This window comes from Strigops habroptila, chromosome 5 (genome assembly GCF_004027225.2).
Source record: "Strigops habroptila isolate Jane chromosome 5, bStrHab1.2.pri, whole genome shotgun sequence".
Taxonomy (NCBI): Eukaryota; Metazoa; Chordata; class Aves; order Psittaciformes; family Psittacidae; genus Strigops; species Strigops habroptila.
This window is the reverse complement of record NC_044281.2, coordinates 11,345,609-11,371,009: the sequence shown is the minus strand read 5'-3', so window position 1 is coordinate 11,371,009 and position 25,401 is coordinate 11,345,609. Positions and strand designations below refer to the sequence as shown.

General features: G+C 40.9%; 1 protein-coding gene and 1 long non-coding RNA gene across 3 annotated transcripts in view; one reads left to right on the top strand and one right to left on the bottom strand.

The window, feature by feature from the left end:
- Window positions 1-13,568, bottom strand: part of PLCL1 (phospholipase C like 1 (inactive)) — a 210,911-nt gene extending 197,343 nt beyond the window's left edge. Inside the window, exon 1 of the mRNA XM_030488131.1 lies at window positions 13,052-13,568. Coding sequence (XP_030343991.1) covers window positions 13,052-13,324 — 273 coding nt within the window. The 5' untranslated portion in view covers window positions 13,325-13,568. The remainder of the gene's footprint in view (window positions 1-13,051) is intronic.
- A 32-nt stretch (window positions 13,569-13,600) lies between these two features.
- LOC115608796 lies at window positions 13,601-23,396 on the top strand. 2 transcript variants are annotated; one of them, XR_003991652.1, is made up of 4 exons: window positions 13,601-13,762; window positions 15,225-15,497; window positions 18,157-18,338; window positions 22,051-23,396. It is a non-coding gene; the product is annotated as an uncharacterized LOC115608796 (long non-coding RNA). The 2 variants fall into 2 exon arrangements; XR_003991651.1 differs by lacking the exon at window positions 13,601-13,762 and adding an exon at window positions 13,777-14,455.
- Window positions 23,397-25,401: the final 2,005 nt, after the last annotated feature.

Sequence of the window (25,401 nt, the reverse complement as noted above, 5' to 3'; positions counted from 1 at the left end):
CAGGCTGAAGGTAAGCACACCAGTTTTCCAGCAATCCCAACACCCCATGGATGCAGTGTTGGCTCTTTTGCATTCTCTGATCATTCTGACGCTTACTTTCATCTGTCTTGATGGCCTTTGTCCATACAGAAACTTATTTTAATTAAGAACTAATGCAAATCACTATATAGAAAACCCAGTCCCAGCTTGAGTTTCAGGTAACTTCTCATGACTGCCAGTTTAAAAAGAAAGACTTGTCTATACACAATTTACTTAAAAAACCTTTTGGATAAACCATTGTAACTTGTACTTACAAAAAGCCAAAGTAGGAGATAACTAAAAAAAAAAAAAGTACTTGCAATATAGGCAAGTTTTGTGGCAGTGTAAACTACACTTTGCCTTCTTAGACATATATCTCTGCTGCAATGCTGAATTAAAATAGTATTTTTTTTCCTTTTGCAAAGAAGTTGTATTCTGCAATAATTACCAACTTTAGCTCTTGGCTTCACTAAAGAAAACGTTACCAACTCCCACTGCTAAAATTGTGTAATACAAAATTCAGCCTCAAAAGTCAATTTAATGTGTTCTTTAAATTTCTATTGGCATGCAAAGTATATGTGATACATACATGAGTAGATGTATGGGAAGATAATAAACTGAGCAAGTAGCACTATGCTCTTTAGAACACACAGATATCCAGACATGTAAACACTTTGCTGTTTTCTTCAAATGATATTTGGAGGACTGTGCAATATGGGCTCCTGGCTGCAATATGCTGCAACACAAGCCAGAGACATTCTGCAATCCCTGAGTAGGTGTACAGATAGGTAAACAAAGTAAATGGCATTTCAAAGTAAATAAGTTCTGGATTATACCACATCTCCACCACATAAACGGTACATCTCAGCAGGGTCATGTCGTTTGCCTCACGACTTCAAATAAGACAGAAAATGCTGCAACCTTTTTACGTTAGAAAGTAGATCTTTCCTCACGCAGTGAATGGAACACTGTGCCCACACTGTTCCTTTCAATTCCTCAAATTTCTAAAAATGATGCCAAACGCACTTGCAATGGGATATAGCACAGCTTATTCAAGCTGAGAGCTGGCTATCTTTGGAGAAGTTAGAAGCTAGTCTGAAGGAAATACGCAGTTCCCTCTTTGAAGAGAAGGGATATGTGGAAGCCAGGCACCAGCTATATGCCAATTTTCTTAAGAAAGCCAAGAAAAACGTGTGATCCTCTCCTATCTGGAAGGCAAGGTACTGCTATAGGATATGAGTGTACTCTTAAACTGCAGGGATTTTACTTCACACAAAATAAGTCCCGATTCTTTGAAAAGCAACAAAATTGCCCTCTTCTCCAGATGTCATAGGCACTGCCACAAGTAGGCACCAACAAGGTGCAGCTTCCCAGCACCTGTTTAACACTGCTGCTCTGCATTAGCCCTCAGAAAGGTGAATTCTTCAAGCAAAGGGGCAGTCCTCCTAATGACTCTCCAACAGCCACAAGATTTCATCCCTAGTGCTTGTATGTCAGCATTTCACAGCACATTGTTACAGTGAAAGATACTTACAGATTTTACACTGTTCAAATGAAGGTATTAACCCCATTTCACAGAATCATAGAATGGTTTGGGTTGGAAAGGACCTTAAGATCATCTAGTTCCAACCCCCCTGCCATGGGCAGGGATGTGTCACACTAGACAATGTCACCCAAGGCTCTGTCCAACCTAGCCTTGAACACTGCCAGGGATGGAGCATTTACCACTTCTTTGGGCAACCTGTTCCAGTGCCTCACCACCCTCACAGTAAAGAGCTTCTTCCTTATATCTAACCTGAACTTCTCCTGTTTCAGTCTAAACCCATTACCCCTTGTCCTATCGCTACAGTCCCTGATAAGAGTCCCTCTCCAGCACCCTTGTAGGCCCCCTTCAGATACTGGAAAGCTGCTATGAGGTCTCCACACAGCCTTCCCTTCTTCAGGCTGAACAGCCCCAATTTTCATTAAATTAAGCGGTTTTTCCCCCCTCTCACTTAAACTTGACCTGCTCCCCATGCCCTCCCAGCACAGCTACTGAGCCTAGGCAAAGCATGCTGCTTAACAGTCACATTTCACTCTCCCAGACAAACACACTTACTTATCCTCCCCCTGTACTGCTGCAACCTAGCTGCGTCTTCTTCAGAAAGACACCACAGTCCTTGGACTGGTCTGTGTAATTACGCTCAGAACAAGAATATAACATAACATAAGTAATTATAACAGTTAAAAAAAAAGCAAGACTTCAAAGTCAGGAGGTATTGCTGCAGCAAACGCTCCTCCATGGTGACCAAGGGTACTGGGAGAATGTTCTCAAATCTATGAACAGGCTCTGATCTCAATGAGATTTGGATCAGTCCATTGAAATGATCAGCATAACAAAATTAACATTTTAAGTCTTTAGGAGCCTGGAAAAGAAAATCTTGAAGTAAAATAACGGGGTTTAGTGATTGGGCATTTGTGTTCAACCCAATCCTTCCTCCACTGATGGAAATGGGAGAATCGCCACTGATTTCAGAGGTTGCAGATACTATGTTTACACTCAAAATCTGCATTGCTTTAGGGAGAGCAACTGCCACTGTGAATCGTAACACTGAGAATGAAATTCACAAGCTATGGGAATACTATGACTTGCATTTCCAAATCATAGGCAAGTACAACCAATTTTACATAACATTAGAAGACAAGACTTCCTTCAGGATATATCCATACATTATCTCCTAGAACAAATCTGTGTTTACCCCAGTGCCAAGACTTGAGTGCCAGGATAGATCTCAGACCTCATGCACAACGTTCCCACTGAAGGCAGTCTCTGGACCGGGCTCCATCTACTGCAGAACACAAAACATTTCCAGAAAGTCTTTTTTCCATATATTGAATGAATTCCACTGCCTATTTTTTAGCCAGTGCTCAGAATTTTTTATTACAGTATTTATATGAGGTAGCCTGGAGGTGTGTCATACTCTAATGGAATATCATTTGTTTATTAAACTATTACATTTATTAATTTAATAAGCCCCTACATAATCTCATTTGGAAAAATGAATCTTACAGTAAATCATTCATAGTGCTCTCTTCTGATAGTTCTGGCCTTGAAGAGATCAGCAGGCACTTTAGCTGAGCAAAAGGCAACTTCTAACCAGGTATTTATGAAAACTGTTATAAAATATAAAGAACAAAAAAATTAAATCACATGGCTCTTCCAAACCAAAGTACAGCTCATAAAACAATTTAATGCAAGAAACCAGAACTCATCTACATTTACAATGAGCTGCCTATACTGTATTTTGCAAGTGTCTTACGAGAAAATCTAATGTTAAGTAAAACATAATGCTTTTTATTCTTCTGTGCAAATAGCAATAGTAGGCTAAAACTGACAGAATCCACCACAAATATCTGTTCTCTCAAAAAATTATCCTCACAACAAAAATGCAATTAGAACGCTTTGACATTAACTTACAATGGTAAAACTTGCCTAAACACACTGGGGGTGGGGAAAGCTTAGCACGAGATGCCCCAATGGCTTTGGAGTTGCCCCAGAATGGGTGGCAAGCTTCACTCAGGAAGAGAGGGATGAAAGAAACTAGATTCAATCACCAAACTGGCAAGAGCAGGACCAAGGATGCCCTCACTCATCTTTCTCTTGATCCCTCCATCAGAGCTGCCAGAAGTGCTTCTTGCAAAAAGAGACCCTTTGGCCTCCTGGCAGCTACCCTGCACCTTCCTGCAGGCCCCTTCCCTCTCCCCAGAACTTCCTATCATTCAGCCCCCCCACCCCTTAAATACCCACACACCTCGAGCTCTGTACATGCCCAATGGACCACTTTATCAAAGCAATTCAGCTCAGGCAACAAACTGTTATTTTTCTGCTTTGCACAACTTTTCCCATCAGGGAGCTCAGCGCTGGGTCTGTAAGTGGATCCCATGGCTGTGCTACACGCTGTTAATGAGTCCTGGTCATGCCTGCCCTTCACCTTGTCCCTACTCTGCTTGTGCAGTCTCAGCTGACTCCTGATTCCACTGCTCCCAACCAGGCTCCCCAGTTTTATTCAGACTTGCCTGCTCCCCAAGACAGCCTCTCCACACAGCCGTGTTTGGATTATGTATAATCCAATTTTCTGAATTTCACTTGAGCTCTGTGAAACATGTGAAACATGCTCTCACCCTGCTCTGCCTCATGGCTTTCCCATTTACTTGAGCTGTAGCATCCGATTCCTGATCAAGGAGTTTTACTTCCTATTGCTATTTACTTCCTACCTTTTTCTCACAAGCACGGTGTAACAAACATTCTCATGTGGTCACTACAGCACACATACTCCTTAAACCGTATTGAATTTGCACTAGTATCCAATGTTACAGAGTTTCTTAAATTCGTGGGGTCTTTCTCATCAATACTCCTGGCAGAAGTTTTTGTTTTGTTTGTCATTCTTTTGGGTTTAGGTGGTTTTGGTTTTGTTTTTTTAAGCAGATACACTTTCTAGGACAGCACCACAAAACACAGAAAGATACACTAGCGTGCACAGAAGCAAGATGGGTACAGGCATGCTTGCATAAACAGCAGGCTTCTCTTAAACCACAAATGCACCCTGCATTTTATTTAAGCAACTCCTCTTTTTGCTGTGTTTGCCCCCCAAACTATCTGAAAAGCTAAGTAAGAGAAAAACTTTTTGTAGCTTACAACCAAAACAGATCAGCAATGCATCAAAACTGCCTAATAGCATTAAAAATATGCTATGCCTACTAGTAATACAATACAGGAAATTGATCCAAGTTATGCTGCAAGGATCACTGCTCAACATAACCTGAAAGACTTTGGGTCCATAAAATAATAAATCATGAGCACTATAGTTCCTCCGATTCTAGACTAATTTGAAAGGAATGTAATTAGAGTAGCCTGCTTCATTCTGAATAGATATCAGAGATTCTTATTGCCCGTTCACAAGTTGCATCCAAGCTACCAAAACAAACCTCCATTGAAGAATAATGATTTTGGAGTCCTAATGATCCACCACCCTATTGCTTCTGTAGTTGTTTACACCCATGCAAATCAATACATAACAACTTTGCAATAGTCAGACTAATTTTCAAGCAAACTTTGTGTGAACCTCTTTACAAAGTACTGGGCAGCAGACACACACTCCTTTTGCCCCTTGAAGAAGCACCAAAGCAGCATGACACAGGTCCACCAGGAGGGATGAGGTCCAGCAGGATGGAGAACCTCTGGGGGATAATAAAGTATGAATATAATTAATGTTTTCTGTATCTGGTTTTGCTAGGATTACCCAAGACAGGGTGTGAGTGTCAGTACCCCCAGAGCATGCAACTCAGGAGGAGAATCAAACCTTTACAGTATACATTTCCAGCTAGGATACTTTTTAAAATCCTCCCAGTACAGTAGCAAAGTAGTAATACTTCGGTGTCAGTTATCTTTTAGACTTTGATGCACCTTTAAATAGGCATGTCACAATAACATTACTTAACACATACTGCCCAAAATAATCCCAAGACTAAATTTGTTGAGGTAAGTGCTCTGGAACAGGAATATTTTATCTTGGTTTGATTCCAGTTATTTTTTTATTTTTTTTTTAAATTAGGGCTAGCACACAGTCTTAATGGTCAGAGACTTTCAACTTGAGAAATACACGTTAACATTGAACCATGACCAAATGCAGTTATTGCAATAATCACAGAATCATAAAATAGTTAGGGTTAGAAAGAACCTTAAGATCACCTAATTCCAACCCAGATAATCTCAGTTATTTAAACGTGTTTCATGAAGGGGCTCAATAATCACTAAACTTGCAAATTTCTGACATGAAAAGATTCTCCTAGTAGACAGTCTACATAAGTAGGCTTCAAAACCAAAAATATTTATAATACAGAAAGATTTAAGAACAAGGATTTGATTGTAAATGCACTTCCACACCAATACATACAAAGATATCCATCTTGTTAGTATTTAGCAAAGGCATTTCGCCTTCTGCAGAACTTAACTTTTTAGTCAGGTAGTTCCTACACTGCCATGCATGTCAAAGCCTCCAAGTTATACTGGCTAAAAGAAAAACAAATAAGCAAGAATACATGGTAATGAAAAGTTATGTTAATCATTGTTCCCAATTTCTTAGAGAAATCACCAAGGTATTACTAAAAAGTACACCTACCAGGTGCATCCTGGAAAGACAAAATGATGCTGATCAGGTTTACCAGCATGATCAGCTAAATGTTTCACCACAGAAGATGCATTGCTGGTTCTACAGTAACTGCCTGCATTTTCACATCTACTGTGGGGAAGGACAGGAAAAAAACCAACCCATACTAATATTTCAAATAAAACATTTTTGTTACAGATGGCGTTGGTCTCAGTGGAACTACAAAATTAATAAAATAGTATCATAAGAAATAGGATTTGCAGCTCTCAGTTTTATTAACAGCTGCTTAACATATGTGGAAAACAGTAGAAAGCATTCCTCCACCACTGCTCTACCCACCAGCACCACTACTCCAACAGAACATTATTTTAAATTGTTATGTACTCCTGTACAGTAGTCTTTGTACACATAACAAATTTGAGAACAAATCAACCTGTATCACCAACTTCATCTCTTACTACTGACCATAACAGCTCCTACCTCTTACCTACAAAAAACATCAAATAACTTCCTGAAAAGACCTGCCAGAACTTGTTTGCAGATCACAGGGCTTGCTGGTAACCTACAGACAGGATATTGTCCCACCAGTTTGAAAGAGGGGACCTTTAGGTAGTGTCAGTGGAATACATTCAAATAATCTTTACTATTATGGACCTGTAGGGAAAGATACCACAAACACAATGCTATTAAGCCTGTGGGTAGAGATGGATAATGAGATCACTAGTCATGTGTTACATTATATGCTCTATGGAACCAATCAACAAGAAAATTACTCCAGAGTTAGCAGTCAGCATAAGAAACAAATTTGCTATAAACTTCAATAGAAGCAGTTTGTCCTGGCTGCAGGTTGTTGGGATTTGTTGCCTTCGGGTGGGCTGTTTTTTGGAAGTACTAACTGAAGTTTACACAAGTCAGTGTAAAGGCTCCCACTGATTTTTAAGAGACTTTCAACCAGGCCTCAAGTTCTCCCTGAGCAGAAATTAACTTAACCTTTTACTTGAGTGCAGCAATGGATAGAAATCAGAATTATTGTATTTTGTGGCAAATCCAACCATCAAAAACAAAAAAGTCTAAATTAAACACGAAAACTTCCAAGAAGTTGAATGGAAAGAAACCTTCACCTATTATTTATAGATTGACTTGTGTGTGAGGTACATATTAGAATGCTCAGCAACAAGTATAAGTTACTCTGGACCTACACAGGAGAAAAATCTCTGTAAGAAACTTTTCCAGCAAAACTTACATCTCTGAAAGGTATAAGAAGCTAAGTGAGCCTTCAGGACAGCTTCATAGCACCCATATGTCTAAATCCTGCACCCGAATCCCATTTTATACACTTAAGTCTTCAGTGGATTGTGGTCTGCCTTGCCACAGACTATTATTATGGATAGCTTCACACAAAAAATTCCACAAGACCTAAATCCTTCCCACTACAATGTTATCATCTTAGACACAGCCACGCTGGACCTTCCAATGTTAGAGCTGTTTTCAGTGAAGAGATGGGGGTGAACCCCCAGTCTGAAAAGCTTACTGCCCTCCAGGAGAAAGTATCTTAGTGCTAAATGCAACAGTTCCATAGAAGAACTGTCCATCTTCAGTGATACCAACTCCTGGATATAATTAATTTGACAAAAGCAGTTGTATGGAATACACTGCAGTGTGACAAAAATATTATAAAGACTACAAACAGCTATGCCACAGCAATCCAAAAAAATGTCTCTAAAATGCTTCTCTTGGGTAAAGCTGGCCAAAAAAAAAAAAAAAAAGAAAAAATCTAGATAACTAATTAACATAGAAGATTGTTTTCATTCCTGAGAAATCTTTACACTAGCAAGACTGGATAACAGTCTTCTGTGTCTCTTAACAGTGTATTAAGTTTTTCTTAACAAATAGATACCAAGTTAAGTAAAGGTCAGTCTACACTGGTATCCCAGCTACACGAGTACATGCATAGGGAGACACATAAGCAGCAGTAAAGTACAAAGTGATCAATCCTCTGCTGTAGTTTCAAACACTTGTCGTTCAGGGGCTTTCTAAGCCAGATGCTTTTGGTGCGTTGTGAAGCTCTCCTCCATCAATTTGTCATTTTGAACCTGCTTGATCTCATTTGCATTTCTGACTGCCACAGCTTTCTGTGGCTGTTAAGTGCACGATTCAATCACATGCTGCGTCAGAAGATGCTTTCATCTATTTTAAACTTGCTGCTATATAACTATCCCTGGGTTTCCCCACTTCGCATCCTGTGAAAGAGAGCGAGTATCAGTTCCTTGTTTCTCTCTCCACAATGTCTGGAATTTGCATACATTAAAATATCACCTGCTATATTCCTTTTTCCAGACCAATCTGATGATATGTCATTTTGTAGCAGTCTTTCCATGGCTAGGCATGTCATTCTTGCCCTCCTCTGTAACTTTCTAGACTCTACTGTATTCTTCCATGTATTCTCTACCTAAATATTTTCCTTTTTCTAAGGTACTTATGAATATGCCAAATAATGCAGTTGTGGTAAAATCACCACTGGGCTAACAACTAACTAGCTAGCTTTCATGAATCTTAGATAGTCATAGTTTGAGATTATTAAGTAGCAAGTACCTAAATATAAGCTTTCACAGCATAAAGCTAAGTAAGAGTTACTGGAGAATCACTACAGTCCTGAAAAATTCTGTCTTCTGAAAAAAAGTCTAATAGTCATGTTGCATAGAAAGATGTATCATCTATTTAAAACACTTAAATTCTGTCGCCAAACTGCAGAACACAAGCTGAAAGAAACCAAGTCTCATTCTTTTTTACTGTAGGTTTGGGGTTTTTTAAAGCTAAAAATGTCAGTAGGATAAATAGAAATTCTTGAAACAAGAGCACAGGCTCTCTTGATACGTTTAAACTGATGAATTCAATTGCAAAACCCTAATTCTTGCAGTTCTTAGACTAGTAGTATATGACAAGCAAGGACAACTCAGCTGGCTTGGAAAGAAAAAAATCTGTGCATGAAACAGAAGCAAATAGTCTTTGGAAGAACTTCAGAGAAAGGTCTCACAGTTCTGTGGTGACTAAGTTAAAGTCTGACTCTGCAGTTCTACTTCAAGTTCACTTCATGGGCATGGTCTGCTGTTACTGACATAATGCAGAGCTGCATTATCTGCTACAGTATCTTGACACAAAGATCCAGGAAGGAAAAACCCACATGGTCCCAAAAGTTTGTATTACACACAAACAAAGCAGAGAGAGAAGCCTGAGAAGAACTGACAGGGAAATATTTTGGTTAAAAGTTACAAGATATTTCAGTAGGCATTACATAACCAATTACACAGCCTTCCAACACCTTCATTAAATGCTTCTACATGGCAATGTCAGAAGGAACACGCCAGAAGGAAAACAGCAGTCAACTGTGTTTAGAACCCCACACAGGAAGGCTTGCAATGCACTACACGTTAAAAAAAACCAAGAAATCCAGTTCTTTAAGTAGTCTTCAGTTCTCCTGACCTAAAAGTGGTTGAAATAAACATTTTATTTACAAACAATTGGCCCTGGATTGTTCACACGAAAAAAGAAAAATGGAAACACTTCGCAAATAATTTACCCAATGCATGGTTTATCTTTAGGCTTCTTCAAAAACGGGTCAGGTTCTGCACTCTCTTCACCTTTAACTTTGTCTCCCAACCATTGTACTCTGCTGCCTGCAAGCTCCTCCCGGCAAAACCCCTTTCTTGCTCCAGTTCTGTAGTAAAACCTATAATAAAACCTCTTTCCTTGCATTAAAAAAGAGAAAGAAAGAGAAATAAAAACCAAAACACCCCCTAAAAACTAATGCACAAGTATTAGGGAAATTTTCTAAAGCACAAAGGCAGCTACAACTATTTCTCATTAATGCTATTTCAGATTTTCGAATTTACATCAATCTACAAAGCTGTGAACATTAACAAAGCAAAAGGGGAATAAAAATATTCCAGCTACATTTTGTCCCTTTTACGTAAATGAGTTCTCTTGTTTCTAAAGCCAAATAGAGAACACATGAATGCACTGAAGATTATCTAGAAGGGTTCATATTTTACTTGCTGTATATGCCAGATGTAATTTGCTGCAGGAAAGTTTTTTAAAGCAAGTCCCTGTTCAGTCCTTTATACTTCACAGTTACACTGTGGATGCCAAAACACTCCAACGTAAGGAAGTCTGGCTTCCACTGGAATTGCGCTCTCAGATGCTAACCTTGAAACTTGCAGAGTTCTAGAAGACAGCCAGGAAAAAATGCTGTTAAAAGTATCCTTTGATCATCTCAATCTACAGAATTTTCACTTTTTGCTAACTCAGCGAGACCACTCATGCTTAAAGGACACCTTTAAATAACTGGGAGAGAAATGGGCAAACAAGGCAAGAGCGTTCAATTCCTGCAGAGCAAGAGCTTGCCCTTACTGCACAACTTCCTTTGCTTTTCTAAACCCCCTTTCTCAGCTGGTAAGATCAGCTTAAAGAAAGCAATGGAATACTATTCTGACTATAAATTTATATGAACGTACAGACCTTTTAGAGTAAAATAAACACCCTAAAATTCATTCCCCTGAAAAGCACATGATTAAACAGAACTCCTGCAACATTAAAGTCCTGAAAAAAAACAAACCCCAAACAGAAAAGTTAAAATAAGCTGGGGTTGGGTTTTTTTAATCTTCATTCCATCTAAAATTTGCATTCAACACCTGATGAAATTTCCCAGGACACCAGAAGTTCCTGAAAGATGCAGACAAATTATTTAATTCCTATCCCAAGTTAAAAGTATTTCCATTCCACTGGTATAATGCCAAAGGAAAACTGTGATTCAAAAGACTTTTACACGCCACTGAGACAAGCTTGTGGGAAAATAAATGTAATGTTCTGCATGGGGTCCCAACAGTATGCCTTACAGATGCACAGCCTGCAAATTCTCAAGTTCAGATACATGGTATCAGACACAACCATGGTATCTAATCTAATTCATCAGTTTAACAACTAAATTTAAGATGAATTATGGTACTTTTTATTCCACTTCTGTCATAAGATCATTCCAGACCCTTACAATGATCAGAATAATGTTCTAGTTTCCAGACTGGATCTCTTATAGGCATCCTTAATTCTAAAGGCAATGCTGTCCTAGAAATCAAATTTTCTCTCATACAGTATTCAATTCGTTGACCTTATCAGCCCATCCTAGTTACCCTTCTTCGCATATGCTCCAGTTTGAATGCACCATTCCTAAGCACAGGAAACTGAGTTTACCCAGTATTTCAGATAAGGCCTTACCCGTTCCTTATATAACATTAATACTTTCTTATCGCTATCAGAAATCTCTCTGCTGAGAAACATCATCCCAGAATGTATCTTGAGAAATTTCCTGCAGTTGTAAGACAGATCATTATCACTCTCAGTAGTATTGCTAAATTATCAACCTGTAGTAAAAATGCTACCCAGTCACTAAAACTTACAACTGGCATAGTCTGTAAAAACAACGTTCTTTAATTCGAATCCAAGATTGTGTATTTTCAATTTTTGAAACCTTCACACAATTCCAAGAGAAAAATACCATTCTGTACCAGAACACTTACAGAACTTCGGTCCCGATTTAGTAAAAGATTTATGCATTTATGTAACTTCAGATTGGAAGCACTCCCATCACACTCATGGATGCCTTTAAGAAGACTAAAACCACACTTCAATGCTTTGTTGGACTTACTGGGTTAATATTTCAAGGTGGAACTTTCAAAGGATCCTGAAGGCTCTTTTGCACCCAACTACCTCGGTCTCCTCTGAATGTTAAAGCTTTAAAATGCAAAACTCAAGTATTCTGTTTATCTATTCCTCCTTTGAACGGAGATACTAAGCTCTGAGAGCTAAGCATGTGTTCTTTGCTTCTTGCCTTGAGCTAGAGCTCTGCCCAGTGCCTTCACACATTTGCAGAAGTGAAGGCTCCTTTTCCACAGCTCTCCCGATGCCTTCCAAGTGCAAATCACTACAAGAGGATCACGTGTGACCATATGCTAAATTAAGTCTGCCCAGGAGACTTCATTCATCATTTCCCCAGAAACTAGCGATTAGCCTACGTACTTGCAAGGAGATGCCATTTAATTGGAAATCACTTAGTTTATTCTTAAAAATTAAAATGGAGGATAAACCAAACAAACAACAAACAAGCAAACAAAAGCCCACAGATAAACATAATCATAAGGCCATTTTCCTTTCCAGATTATAACAAAGGCAGAGGCTTTTAAGATCATGCCCGACCTGTTAATTTCACACAAAGGGCGCTAAGCACACGGTGCTGCTCCATAGCAATCTGTACTACATTCAACCTCCAAACACGCCTTCTGTTAATTTGTGACGCTGCATATTTTGCTACTCAAGAGCAAAGAAAACCACCACAGCAGAAGCTATTTATTCTGCCTCCAGGTGCCTCATGAATATTAAGCAAGAGCAGATACGAGCTGCTACACAAAAACTTCACAACTCTCTGGGAAGCTGCCCCGCTGCGAAATTCACGGGGCACGCACGGATACGGGAGGGACCTCGACACCCCTCAGCGGCGGCAGGAGCAGCTTCCCGCCACAGACCACCTCCAGGGCTCGCTCCCCGGGGCCTGTGGGCTCCCCCCGGATACCCCCTCTAGCAGCCGCTCGGTCCGGAGACGGCCCTGTCCCCCGGAGGGCTCCCGGGAGGCAACACCGCGGCCCCCTCGCTCTTGTTCGGTGCCGACAGGGCAGCTGCGCGCCGCCCCGCCCTGGCGGGCTGCCTCCACACCTCCGCGCAGCCCGGCTCCCGCCCCTGCCAGCTTCAGCCGCCCCGCGGAGCCCGGAGAGCGGCCTCAGCCCGGACAACCTGGCGACGGGACCCGCGGAAACTTCGCGGCCGGGGCGCCCCACCCTTACCTTGATGATGCTGCTCCTCCGCGGGGTGGCCTTGGCCGCCTCCAGCAGGCAGGCGTCGGGGTCGGATGCTGCCGCCGGCCCCAGGCTGCCACCGAGGAAGCGCTCGGCGGTACCGACGGCCGAGACACCGCTGCGGCGCTCCCGCCTCTTGCCCGCGGTTGCCGCCGGGGCGTCCAGCGAAGCCGACTCGGGCTCCTCCTCGGCACGATGAGCGGCGTCGGGGAGGGCACGGCCCGCCGCCGGTTGCTCTCTGCTGCCGGCAGCCTCTGCCATCGCCCCACCGCGCGGTGTCAACTTCTCCGGGGCGCTGAGAGGGCGGGGTGGGGGGACACGCACACGGACGGCGTCCCGCGGCGCTCCCGTCACGGCACGACGGCAGCGGCAACTTTCTCCGGAGGAGCCATGCCCGTCCCCCACAGACTCCGCAGCACCCCCCCTCGGTGCCGGAGACACGGGGCGGCCGCGGGGAAGCGCGGTGCGGGCGGCGCACGCAGGAAGTGCCGCCGCGGCGGCAGCAGCACCGCTGTGTTGTGACAGCAGCCGGGCGTGTTTTGACAGGCGGCGGTGACGGACGGGGCGCTGAGCCAATCAGCGCTGCGGCCGCCCCCCCAGGGGCGCCGTGCCAGCCAATGGGCTTCGTGAGGGGCGTGCCCGCGGGACGCCTGGATGGGCGTTCTGGGCGGTGCGCGGCGGCCAGCGGCTGAGGGGCAGGTAGGGCTGTGGGTGAGCGAGCGGGGTGAGCTGCGGAACCTGGTGGCATCCACCGCAGCGCCGAGAGAAAGGGCGCGGGAGGGACCGTGCCCCCGTCCGTGAGGAGCGCGTGTGCCTGCCGGGACAACCGAGTCAATCTGTCCCCGCGCATTTCTTGGGAGGGTTTGGGCAGCGCCGGTGTCAGGGCAGGAACAGCGTGTGATGAAAGGGAGTTTAGGTTAACCTCGCTTCAAGCCCGCGCAACCGCCGTGTTCCCGCGTTGGGAGCGCGGCCGGGGAGGCGGAGGGACTGTGCCGGGCTGGCGAGGGAGCGCTGCCGCCTCAGCGCTGCTGGCGGCGGGGGGAGCGCCGCGCCCAGGCCCCGGCTGCTGGGGGTGGGTCAGCAGAGCGGGATGAGGCGTGAGGCGCGTCTGACAAAAGACGGCAGACTCACGTCGGGACCCTCTGCCGCTTGAAAATGAGTCCGAAACGAGGCGGGCTGCGGTTTGTCCACCTCCTCCCCTCAGGGCGCTCCTCTGACGGCCGCCAGCCCGGGGCAGCGCTTGCACCGCCGCGCCCCTCACAGCCTCGCGCCCCTGAGCGCAGCCAGCGCTCGGCGCTCGCCGTTACAGAGCCAACACCGCCGTCTGGCGGCGCGGAGCGGCCGGGCCCGAACAGCCGATCCCCCGGGCGTGAGGCGAGGCGGAGCACTCCGGTGAGGGTTACTTATGTCCCGGCAGCCAGGCCGGGAGCCGCGGTCAGCCGTGAAGAGTTAGTGCGAGCGTGGTGCTGCCCTTCACAGTTCTCCAGGTGGCGTTTAGTTGTAATGAGATTATCTACGTGAGCACCTCGGGAAAGGTGGGGTAAGAGGGGACTGCAGCAAGGGTAAGGGCATGGAAAAGAGAAAGCGGGAAAGGCAGTTGAGGAAAAGGGATTATATTGAAAGATGGAAAATAGGAGGGGTAGGGCTGTGCGAGCTGATAGCGACTGGAGGCGTAAGACTACTCAAAATTACAGCTATTGGCTTTAAAAGCAGTAAGACTCAGTGGAAAATTTCATTTCTCTCTAAAGTAGTTTTCTAATGCAGGTGGTGGGCACCTGTTAGCAGTCAATGATTAAGCAGGAAAAAGCAAGAGGTAACCTCCTTACCCTAGCCAGTCATTAGCAACTAACAAATGCCTAGCTACAGGACGTAATTGCCACTTAAAGAATGTGAACTTCTTCTACATATACACAATATATAATATACAATTCCAAATAAAAAAAACCAGAACTGTCAAGGTTACAGAGGCATTTATCATGTTCAACTCAAAGACATGCTGATTGAGGGGCAGGTCTAAATATCACTGAGCCTTTTTTTTTTGCATGAGCTTCCATCTAAATTTGATGTAAGAAATGTATACATGTATACAACATGTATATACATGTATACAACATGTATATACATGTATACAACAGTTGTCTTGTTGGGGTTTTCTTTTCAGTGAAAAAGGCCAGAAAATAATTAACCTGAAAAAAAGATATAAAATATACATATTGAAGAAACATTTATCTTAAAAAATACTGGAAAGAACAGACTGGCAAGAGAATAGAGGACTCGACTCAACCCCAGCCTGCATTGTACAAGAGACAGAACATGATATTAAGTTATTGCAACAAAAGAAAGGGAGGAAGAACTAATAAAAGCTTTTAGCTGCATATCCACATACTGTCACACAGCCTGACCTAAGACGACTAATTTAAAGACAACGGAAAAGGTAATTACCATGCAGTATGTTATTAGAGGGAAGTATTACTTCATGTAGAAATATGTTGCAGCTTTTTAATACATTTTGTGAAACCATATGAAGTTTAATCACCAGTTTAATTATTTGGGAACAGCAAAGTACTCCAATAGCTGGAATCTGTTGCATCCACTATAAACTATTTGTAGCATGTTGTACTGACAGATGCATATAACATATTAAAGATGTTAAAGATTAAATGTTTTATGCTTTTCAAATTAGCGAGATATTTCTTGTCAAATGCATTTGTCTGCTGAAATAAAAAGTTTAAAATAATTTAATTCTCACCTTAAATTATAACCTTGACATGTAAAGTCTTTAACTGAAAAGGGTCTATAAGGAAGCTACAGATTTTAAGTTTCATAAATATCATAGAATAGCTAGGGTTGGATATCACACCTACAGGAAACACAAATCATATTTGTTTTGTCCAAAATGCAGAGGTCTTATAATTACATATGGCACAGCTAAGAGAGAGTTTAGTTAAACTTCTCTCCAGAAGAGAATAAAAGGTTGACTAATTTTTAGTACTATATTTCTGGCTACATGTGTATGGATGCTTCTGAGGTATCTGTATCTATCTGCTTCTGTTTGTAAATGTGGAGAACCATGAATTACGAAGGAAAAGAGCAATTGGGTCTGCTATTTCTTAATATCTAATTTAAAAAAGAAGTTAACAAAAGGAAGATTTACACTAAAATGCTTGCACAGAAAGTAAAAAAAAAATCAAGGTTGCTTGGTGATAAGTGTATTTAATGACAGAGACAGATTTTCCAGAACAGTCAAGGAACTCACTCGAGCTAAGAAAGGCAAGATGATAGATTTTAAAAAAAAGTAAATCTATTTGTGTTTGCCTTAACATATGAGTCAGCAAGTGCCTGCAGTGTCTAATGTGCTTTTTTGTACACTCAACTTACTCCATCCTCGAGGCACCCAACTGTTCCTTGGTGGGTGTATTTTGTATCATAAACCAGATGAAAATACAGTAGTCTTGGAGCTGTGCTGCAGTATAGCTTACATAAGCCAGTAGTTTCCACCTAGACAGTGCATTTTAGAAAGATTTTAAAATTAAGTGTTCTGCTGGGAGCTGAAAGTGGTGCTCCTGTACCAATTGACCATGGTTGCTGCAGTATGAAAACTGACATCTTTTCTTGTGTCAGGAACATCTAATTTGCAAGACCGAGAAAGAGCAATAGGGAACAAGTTGCAATTTCTTCAAGTATGCATTCACAATGATAGCAAATAATTTTCAAATTGATGAAACTTCCAAAGCTATGATGAGAAAATTCTTAAATTTAAATTAAACGTGGTAATTCTAGTGATTTTTTTAAGTCCTGGTGGTTGTTGTGTCTGTTTGTGCTATTATATCCTCAATATGATATTGTGATATTATAAAACAAAAAAAAACACCCCACATATTAATGATATAATTTATTCATACCAAGATATACTCGTTGCTAAGCTTCACTCAGATTTTGGCAAGACAACCCCAAGTCATATTTTGCCTACAAAACTATTACTAAGTTTTTAGACTGGAAAAAAAACCCCAGCAACTTCAAGTCAGCATAAAGCAAATATAGTCAAAAGGTCATAATCTTTAATTTAAAACATACAGTGTGTTTTCAATTTTTGTTAGCTTTAAAAAAATATTTACACTACTTGATTCAGTGCCTGCTAATTTTTTTGTTAGGTCTTTGTCTTTCCTCCTACTTCATTGAAAAAGCCTAACTGTACTTAGACATCTTATTTTTTTCTAGGTAGTATAAATGTTGTGTCTTCTCTAACTTAGTGAGAAGTACGTTTGTGATACGCCTCTATCTTAATGATGTTCTTGTTCCAGCTGAAGTCACTGATGAATTCTTTTCATTGTCTGATAGGACTTCCAGGCTATTTCAGTGTTTTTAATAATTAGAACGCTGTGGTTATGGAAGATTCCTGCCAATTCTTAGCTCCAAGGAATAATCCTTTGTTTCAGCAGTATTGTTTGCCCTAACAGATACACCAATTAAGTATGAGAAAGGGTAAAACCAGACCTCAGTTAGGTCATGTTTAATTCTATTTTACAGCCACTTCTTGCTATATAGACACAGGCCCAAGCCCTTGGAGTGAAATGTATTGATTTCTATACTGATATCAGTGCACAAAAAAAGGAGGAATTATTAGCACTGCAAAGAGCCACCCAAAAATTAGCCAACATCAAAATGAAGGTCCATGGTCTCACAATGCAATTTAATACCCTTTGGCACAAATACTGCAGTCATGTAAAATGCTACAGGACTAGGGCTACTTTCACTGCATGAGGCCACTTTCCTCATCTTGAGCCCTACCCCAGTTCTTCTCACCTGCCTCCAGGTATGACATTTTACTGTGTCCCTCCTCCTTGTCCTCCAAGCTGTAGCAAGATGTTCTGGCACTCAGTGTCTCTTCTCCCTCCTTCCCCTAACTGGATCCTCCCAGTTACTGCTTCTATCTGTTGCTCACCAGCTGCCATGGACCACTCAGCACAGGAGACCTCAGAGGACTACTGGATGCCCTTGCCAGAATGGTTGTGGCATTTTTGCCACCACTGAGGGTACTTCTTTCACTGTTTCTGCTATGGACTTGCTTTACCCATTTGCTCCCTCTCCTGCAGGCTCAGCTCTTGCCACCGTGCATTCAACCGACAGTTTCCTTCAACCCAACCTGGGCGCAGTGATGGGTCACTGCAAGCAGGAGGTACAACATCGTTGCTCATGGCTCTGCTGGTTGACTTTGACCACAATACAGCACAACTGCCCCACAGCTGCAGAAAAGACTGAATGGAGCCCGGGTTAGGTAATGCTTGGCATGAACAGAGGAGTAAAATCTGAGATACAGAGATTCTGTGAACAAATTTTTCAGAGGCATAGCAAGTAGCAGCATTTGAAACAAGTTTTGTAGGCAGGAAAGAACACACCCCTGATAAGGAAGTGATTCTTCCACCAAATTTAGCATCAGGTAGATCAATTTTTTTTAAGGAAGGATGGTAAAATGTTATGTGTTGGCTTGGTTTTGTAAATAATCAAACAACACTTTGTTTTCTATTCTGATTTTCAAGGGTAGATGTTTGACAATTCATTTTACCCTCACATAAAGAGTCACTACATAAGTCATACACCCATCTTCAAATTTTTGGCCAAAGTGATCAAAGTTTGGGAAGTTAAATAATTGAAAATAAGGTTTTTAATGGACAGCATCAGATAATGCCAGAAATGGTTTGCCTACAACCTAGGCAAAACATAGATAGAATTTGTTCACCTGTACAACTAGTGAAGCTTTCTCAAGTTCCCATGTTTAGTTGCTACTTGCTTAAGTTTGGGGGAGGGAAGAGAAGGCATGTTGTGTGCATTATAACAGAAATTGTCTTGAGGATTTGGAGGAGTCTTAAAGAGGAGTTCTTATTCAAGTCTAATTATACTTCATAATAATGGCTCTTGTTTAAGGTAGGTGGTAATTCTGCTTAATGAGAACATTTACCAATGACCGTCTTTTTCACAGAGCTCTTTTTAACTCCTCTGATCGTTCCTTTTAGTATTTCTTTGGCTGTGACACGTACATAGAAATCTAATTGTAGTTGTTGCTACCTTTCAGGCTATGTGAACATACTTGTTAACTGCTGTGAACAGTATGATCCAATAGGTGAATGCCATGTCCCCCTTTCTCTGGTAATTACCTATCAATAGGTACAATTTCTTGCCAGTGTACTATGTCAAAGCCTTTTACACCCTTGCTAGTTCAGTGGATATATGCAGTGTTAGAAATACATGTGGCACCATGGTTCCCATGCACTTACATGCAATTTGGGGGGAACATGGGGATTATCATGAACTGTGCAGCTGCTGGGGAAGCAGCATTAGTGTTACATGAGACCTACTAGCCACGAATTCTTCTTACTGAGATAGAAAATATTCTGGTAATCTCCCAATCAAAAAGCTACTGTGTGGTCTCTAATCTTGCCACCTCAGAAGAAAATTGCTAGCAACATCAACAGTAGCCATATTCATATCTAATTTGCAGTTAAAGGCTTCGGAGGAAATTTGGTCAGTATACCAAGCATGGAATTTAGGCTATTCTGCCTGTTAATCAGACACACAACCTTCTTCTTAATGTGTGCTCTGAAAGATTTTGCATTGCTCAACTAGCTTTGGTTATAAACCAATTAATCAGGTGCAGCCTGGACCACTAAGGCTATATGCACTAGCCCCTTCCACCAGGAGAAAAGACTACTCGTGAATTATTTCTGGGGGCTCCTGGCAATTGAAAAAGCATCAGATAATCTAATAGGAGTGGATTTGTACAGGGGGAGCATTGGTGCTGAGAGCATGACATCCATACCATAGGTATTTTGTGTGGGAGTTACTTGGGAAAAGCTTTAGTCCAGTCCAAGTAACCCCCATTAGATGCACCTGAAGTGTGTCAATGTCAGCAGTACATTGCTATCTGTGCCTGACTGGCTACCCAAAGAAAGAGCGTGAAGAGCTATACCCGCATCTGACTCATTCCAAAGAAAGCTGGTTTCCTATGAAAAAAGTCAGAGCAGTGTTTCCCAGCAATATTTTTGAGAGCTTCTACGCTGGCTTAAAGAGGTAATAGATGCAAGCAGAGAACAGGTATCCTGTAAAGTCTATCCTTTTTATACTGGAACTAAAGTTATAGGCAGACTTTGGCCTAGTCCCCGATACCACTACTAAATACAAGCTTACATGCAGTTAGATAGATGGATTTGAAAACTTGCTACAAACATTTATGTCTTCTCGTTTCTCATGCATGCAAATTTGGCCCATCTCTCTGAATTCATTAGAAAAAGTCATCTCAAATTAAAAATAATTATGATTAAAATGTATCTCTAATTATGATTAAAATGTAATCCTCAAAATTACTTAAATTCCTCTGGCATTAATTGAACAGAATTTTAAGAAGATTCGAAATACTTTCCATCAGGGATGAAGGGTATTTAATCTTTTATTGCAAAATATCTTATTCCTTAATGTCAGGTTAGAAGATATTCTAAGGACATGGAAAAGAAAGGCTAATGACTAATCTATGTAAGCTTATTTTCCTGAAATTTGCCACTGTGGGAGTACCAATGTGCATAAATTGAAAGCATTGTTAAGCACTGTTTGTATCTTTTCTGAGTGGAGTTAAATAAGCCTATACTAACTCCCACTGTATCTTACAACAGGATTAGCAAAAGTGAAGCATTCTGCAAAAAAAAGGCCAGGAGAGTTTCACTCCCAAATGCAGAGATTTACAGACAAATCCACAATGAAAGTGGAAAATTCTACCTATGTTGGGCAAACTTAGAAAGACAAGTGTTTACGTTGTGGTTTGGAAGAATCCTCTAATTCTAACCAGTTACCCTCTCTTCATCTCATCTCAGATGTAGTGTCAGACTCAATAGCAAGATCTGGGGAGATGAAAAACTGAAGTGTATTAACTCCCCAGGCTATGCTGCTGTTAAAATTCAGCACGATTTTCCCCTTATCCACTCTGCAAGTGTGATGCCCAAAGATGCCAAGAAGTGTTTTTATGAGCAGGTATTATACATAAAGAGGCTCAGTGAACCACTTGAGCACAGCACTTCTCAAAGGTTTGTGATTTTGGGGATAATAGGGAAAATGAAAGGAAGAATGATGTCTCTTGTTTTGTAAATCCCTGGGTCTATAGTGTGGGCCAAAATGTACACTGAACTACTTCCTGTAAGATGCTACAAATAATAAGAAAGGAATTTAAATTACCTATTGGTCCAAGTACATAGAAACCCTTGATTTGAATGGAAGGCAAAAGGTGAAAAACATCTCAGAGCTCACAAATGCTCTGGGATTGTATTCTATAAAATGCAGGATAAAAGTGAATTGCAAATTTAGCAAAATAAATAACAATTATTAAAAAAAAGGAGAAAAAAAAATCCCCTAATCACTCACACAGGCAAGGTAAGTGACCTTATAAAGCTAGATTCTAACATATAAAAGCATTAAAATGGAAAAATCTCTTCATATTACATAAAAGTAACTCAAATTTAGTGCTAAGAAGTCAAAGATTAGCAAATCTTTTTAAAAATCAGTGGTTTGAGTTCTTGTTCTTCCTAAGTATCCAGTAATATTTAAAAAATAATAGAAACTTTCAGAGGAAGGGGCCTTCATTGTGTAGCTATTTCAGATCTCCAGATGAAATACTCTATTTCATTATATAAGTAGATTATTATGAAGTGTTGCCCATTAAAGTTTGCCAGGCTTATTTCTCTAAAATTGATTAATAAATATCAGAAACCAGTATCAGTACTTTAAAAGGATATCAAAGTCTGAAGATGTGAAATGCAGTACTTTCATCTCTGCAACTGGTATTTTACAGTTGCAATTTTCCTTTTTACCATTAAATTCCATTTTCATTTCAATCAACTGACATGGAAAGTAAATCAAACCGTAATGCATGTGAGACCAAGCATAAACTTTTCTTCCTGTACTTGGCTGCCTTCATCCTACTTCATTTCTCTTTTGACTCCTATTAGGTACTCATGTGAAGGAGGAAGGAAAACACTGGAAAAGACAACACTTCTTGATACGTTTGATATCTTCATAACGATCCTGAACTGATGCCAATTGGGGCTGCAGCTACAGAGGCTCTTCATTAACAGGAGAAAGGTAGATGGTAGGTTGGTAATACCATTCCATACAGTTCTATACAGTATAGTGTGGGAAAGGACAAAACAAAGTGATTTTACTGCTACGTTCAACCATTCAGAATAGCGTTTCTAAGAAATAGCAATTGTGTTATACTTCTCTTTCACTTCACATGTACAAGTTTTGAGTAGCAGACAGTAGCTACAGAAGCAACAGAAATTTGGAGGGATATATGCAAGTATTCCCCCATAAATGAGAAAACTGCTAAAACAGAAGCAGCTGTCTTACGTGAATCTGAAAAACTGCATGTATGGAGTAAATTACCATGTGCACGAAAAAAGAAATAAAAACATTGTAATGGGCAACAGTAAAATGGCTTGCTTATTTTACTGTATTTGTGTGCTGTTCTACTTCAAATCGCTAAAGTTAATAAAGAGAAAAGCTTTTGGGACTACTGGATCTAAAATACAATAAATAAAAGTACAACATGACTCTTTAAAATTTCCCTAAGTATGTGGAATAGATAAGCAACATCCTATCTTCAGTGAGATTCTTCTTGACTTTCTTTTTTATCTTTTAATTTCGGATCAATACCTAAACATATAATGACATTTGAAGAATCAAGTTGTAAAAGGTAGGATTAGAACCCAGAGCCATTTTCTCAGATGACAGACAAATTAATTGGGAAAGAAAGAACCTGTTTACCTTACAAGGAGCCTTTAACATCATGGCAGCATAGAGGTGTTATTACATTGTACTTATATCCATATAGTGCTACACTTCCAGAGCAGGCAAAGCCTATTACTTTATTTTATTTTTTTCCCATCTGTGTTTCATTGCTTATAGTCTTTTCTACTCATTTATTTCTGTCTGCAGACTTTTATATTCAGTTCAGTGAAACGTGTCAAATATAATATTATGACAGCTGCAAAAACCTAAAATTTATCAAACTCAGCATAATCATTAAATTTTTGTTTGACTAAAGAAGACATAGTAGGGAAAAAATGAGAGGCGAAGCCAGCCAAGGCTGTCACACTAAGTTAAAGTAAATGAGGAGTCTAACAATTTTCTCTTCACTCACCTAACTGGAGGTCTATTAATATTTCCATGTAACACTTATCTGTGGTGGTTTGTTGGAGGACTATATTTGTATAATATATAAAGGAATCAGATTTCGCAGCAGACCTATTTAGTATTTCCTATTAATAACCACATTATCAGATTCACAAGGGATTGTAATATAATTCTTCTATTTGCTAGGGACACTTATTAAGTAGTGATAAGCTTTACAATTTCACTCAGATGCTACTACATTTTTAAATACTTTTCCAGATCTGTTACTTTTAATAGTATCTTTCATGTTTTACTTGCGACAAGTTCCATCAGCAATGGAACTTTTATGCACCAGTTTCCACAAAGTTTTTCCCCCTTAAGGATGTCTAAAATAAAACGCACATAAATGCCTTTATAAATAAAGCATATATACTCTGAACTTTGAAGTGAGACACAAAACAAGCCAGTCTTATGTAGTGATTTAGTTCCAACAACCTATGTCATGCCAACCATTACTTCTGGAAAATAAGTTATTTTTAAACTAAGCTATAAAATCTAATTATGTCTTCAAATTTGAAAGAAATCACTCATTGCCCTGATACATTTTGAGCTAGAAATCATGCTAATAATGTTAATATTCTGCAAGGATGGACTGAATGAGGATGCTTTCATTATGTAGTAACAATCTACCACACTGTGAAAACAGTATTGGGAGAGTAGTGCAAAGTACTGATCATCCATTGCAGAGGGTGGGGAAAACGTGGAACTTGGATAGGAGTAGAGCAGCTCAGCTTGATGCAGCCGTAGGAAGCTATGTGAACCCCATTCACCCACCCCAGTACCCAGCCCTAAGAACCCCCCAGAGTCCACTAGAGCCCCCAAGTTCCCTGCAGTGCTCCAAACAGGCTCCTGAGCTACCCAGTACCTCTCCAGTGAACCTAGTATCCCTTGAAGCCCCCATACACTCTGACACCTGTGAGAGCCCTCCCAACAGTATTCTAGAGTCCTGCAGTTCCCTGAGTACCCAGTACCCTGCCAGAGCCCCCCAGTACCCATCCTGTGATGACTGTAAGGGTTAATGGGGTAGTGGATATCAGTGCAGCCATGATGAGGAGGAAGGGGTGACAGAGACATGAGGAAGTGAGCAAGCGTATTCTCAGGGCAACCAGAAATGAAGCAGGAGGTAGTGACGAAGAGCAGAGAGAATGGTGGAAATTGGGATAGGGTGAGGAGTCATGGCTCCTTTAGAAAGGAGATTTGCCCACCTAACCCAAGAAGAGGAATGGTGAGGAAAAAGGGCCTGTAAGATGGAAATGTATCGGAGAAATACACACACCCATTTGAATAAATGGAAAACCTCCCAGAAACAAGTAATTTCCTGCATTTTTCACATAGCACTGACCATAATTTTACTCCTTAGGTCACCATCATCATATGCTTCTAAGCACTGTTAACTCTCAGAAGGTGTCTTCAAAGTCCCTGAATACATAAGAGCTCTTGGCTTTCTGATTGGTTCTGGTTAGGGCTCAAGCTGTAGAGAATCCATTCACAAGCTCATAGAGAAATCACTGTGTACACCTTCATAAATTACAGATATTATTTTAAATACAGTTGTAGTCTGTACAACAGAGACAGGAGTCAATCATTTAGTAACATCCTGAGAGACATTTTTATGAAATTGAGAGGAGGAAGTAGTCTTTCATCAGGTACAGACTGGCTCTCCCTGTCTGACAACTGGCAAAGATATATTAATGCTCATATTTCCATGAAAGGATCTGAAGATGCTGGTAGGAAAGCTAGCATTATTATCTACAGATAAGTAATAGAAGCAGAAAAAGGTGGCATGTCTTTTCCAAGGTCAGGGAATCAATCAGTGAAACTGCATTCTGTTGCCAGGCTCATGTATTACTCTCAAAATCATCCTTGTCTTTTTGTGCCTGGAGAATAATTTTCCTCTTTCCTCCTCCCAGGTAATTTTTCTTCCTCCCTATTTTTCTCTTTTGCTTTTTTCAGTTTATCTTTCCTCACTTACCCCTCAGACTTTCTCTAATGCTATAAAAAAAGGACAAAAGGCAAGAGCCTACAGGAACCAGCACAGTCAGACTCTTGTCTTTGTCCAGCACTGCCTTTTAATTTGTGGGAGAGAACAGTAGGTGAGATCATTTCATGCTGTGTATATTGCTGAC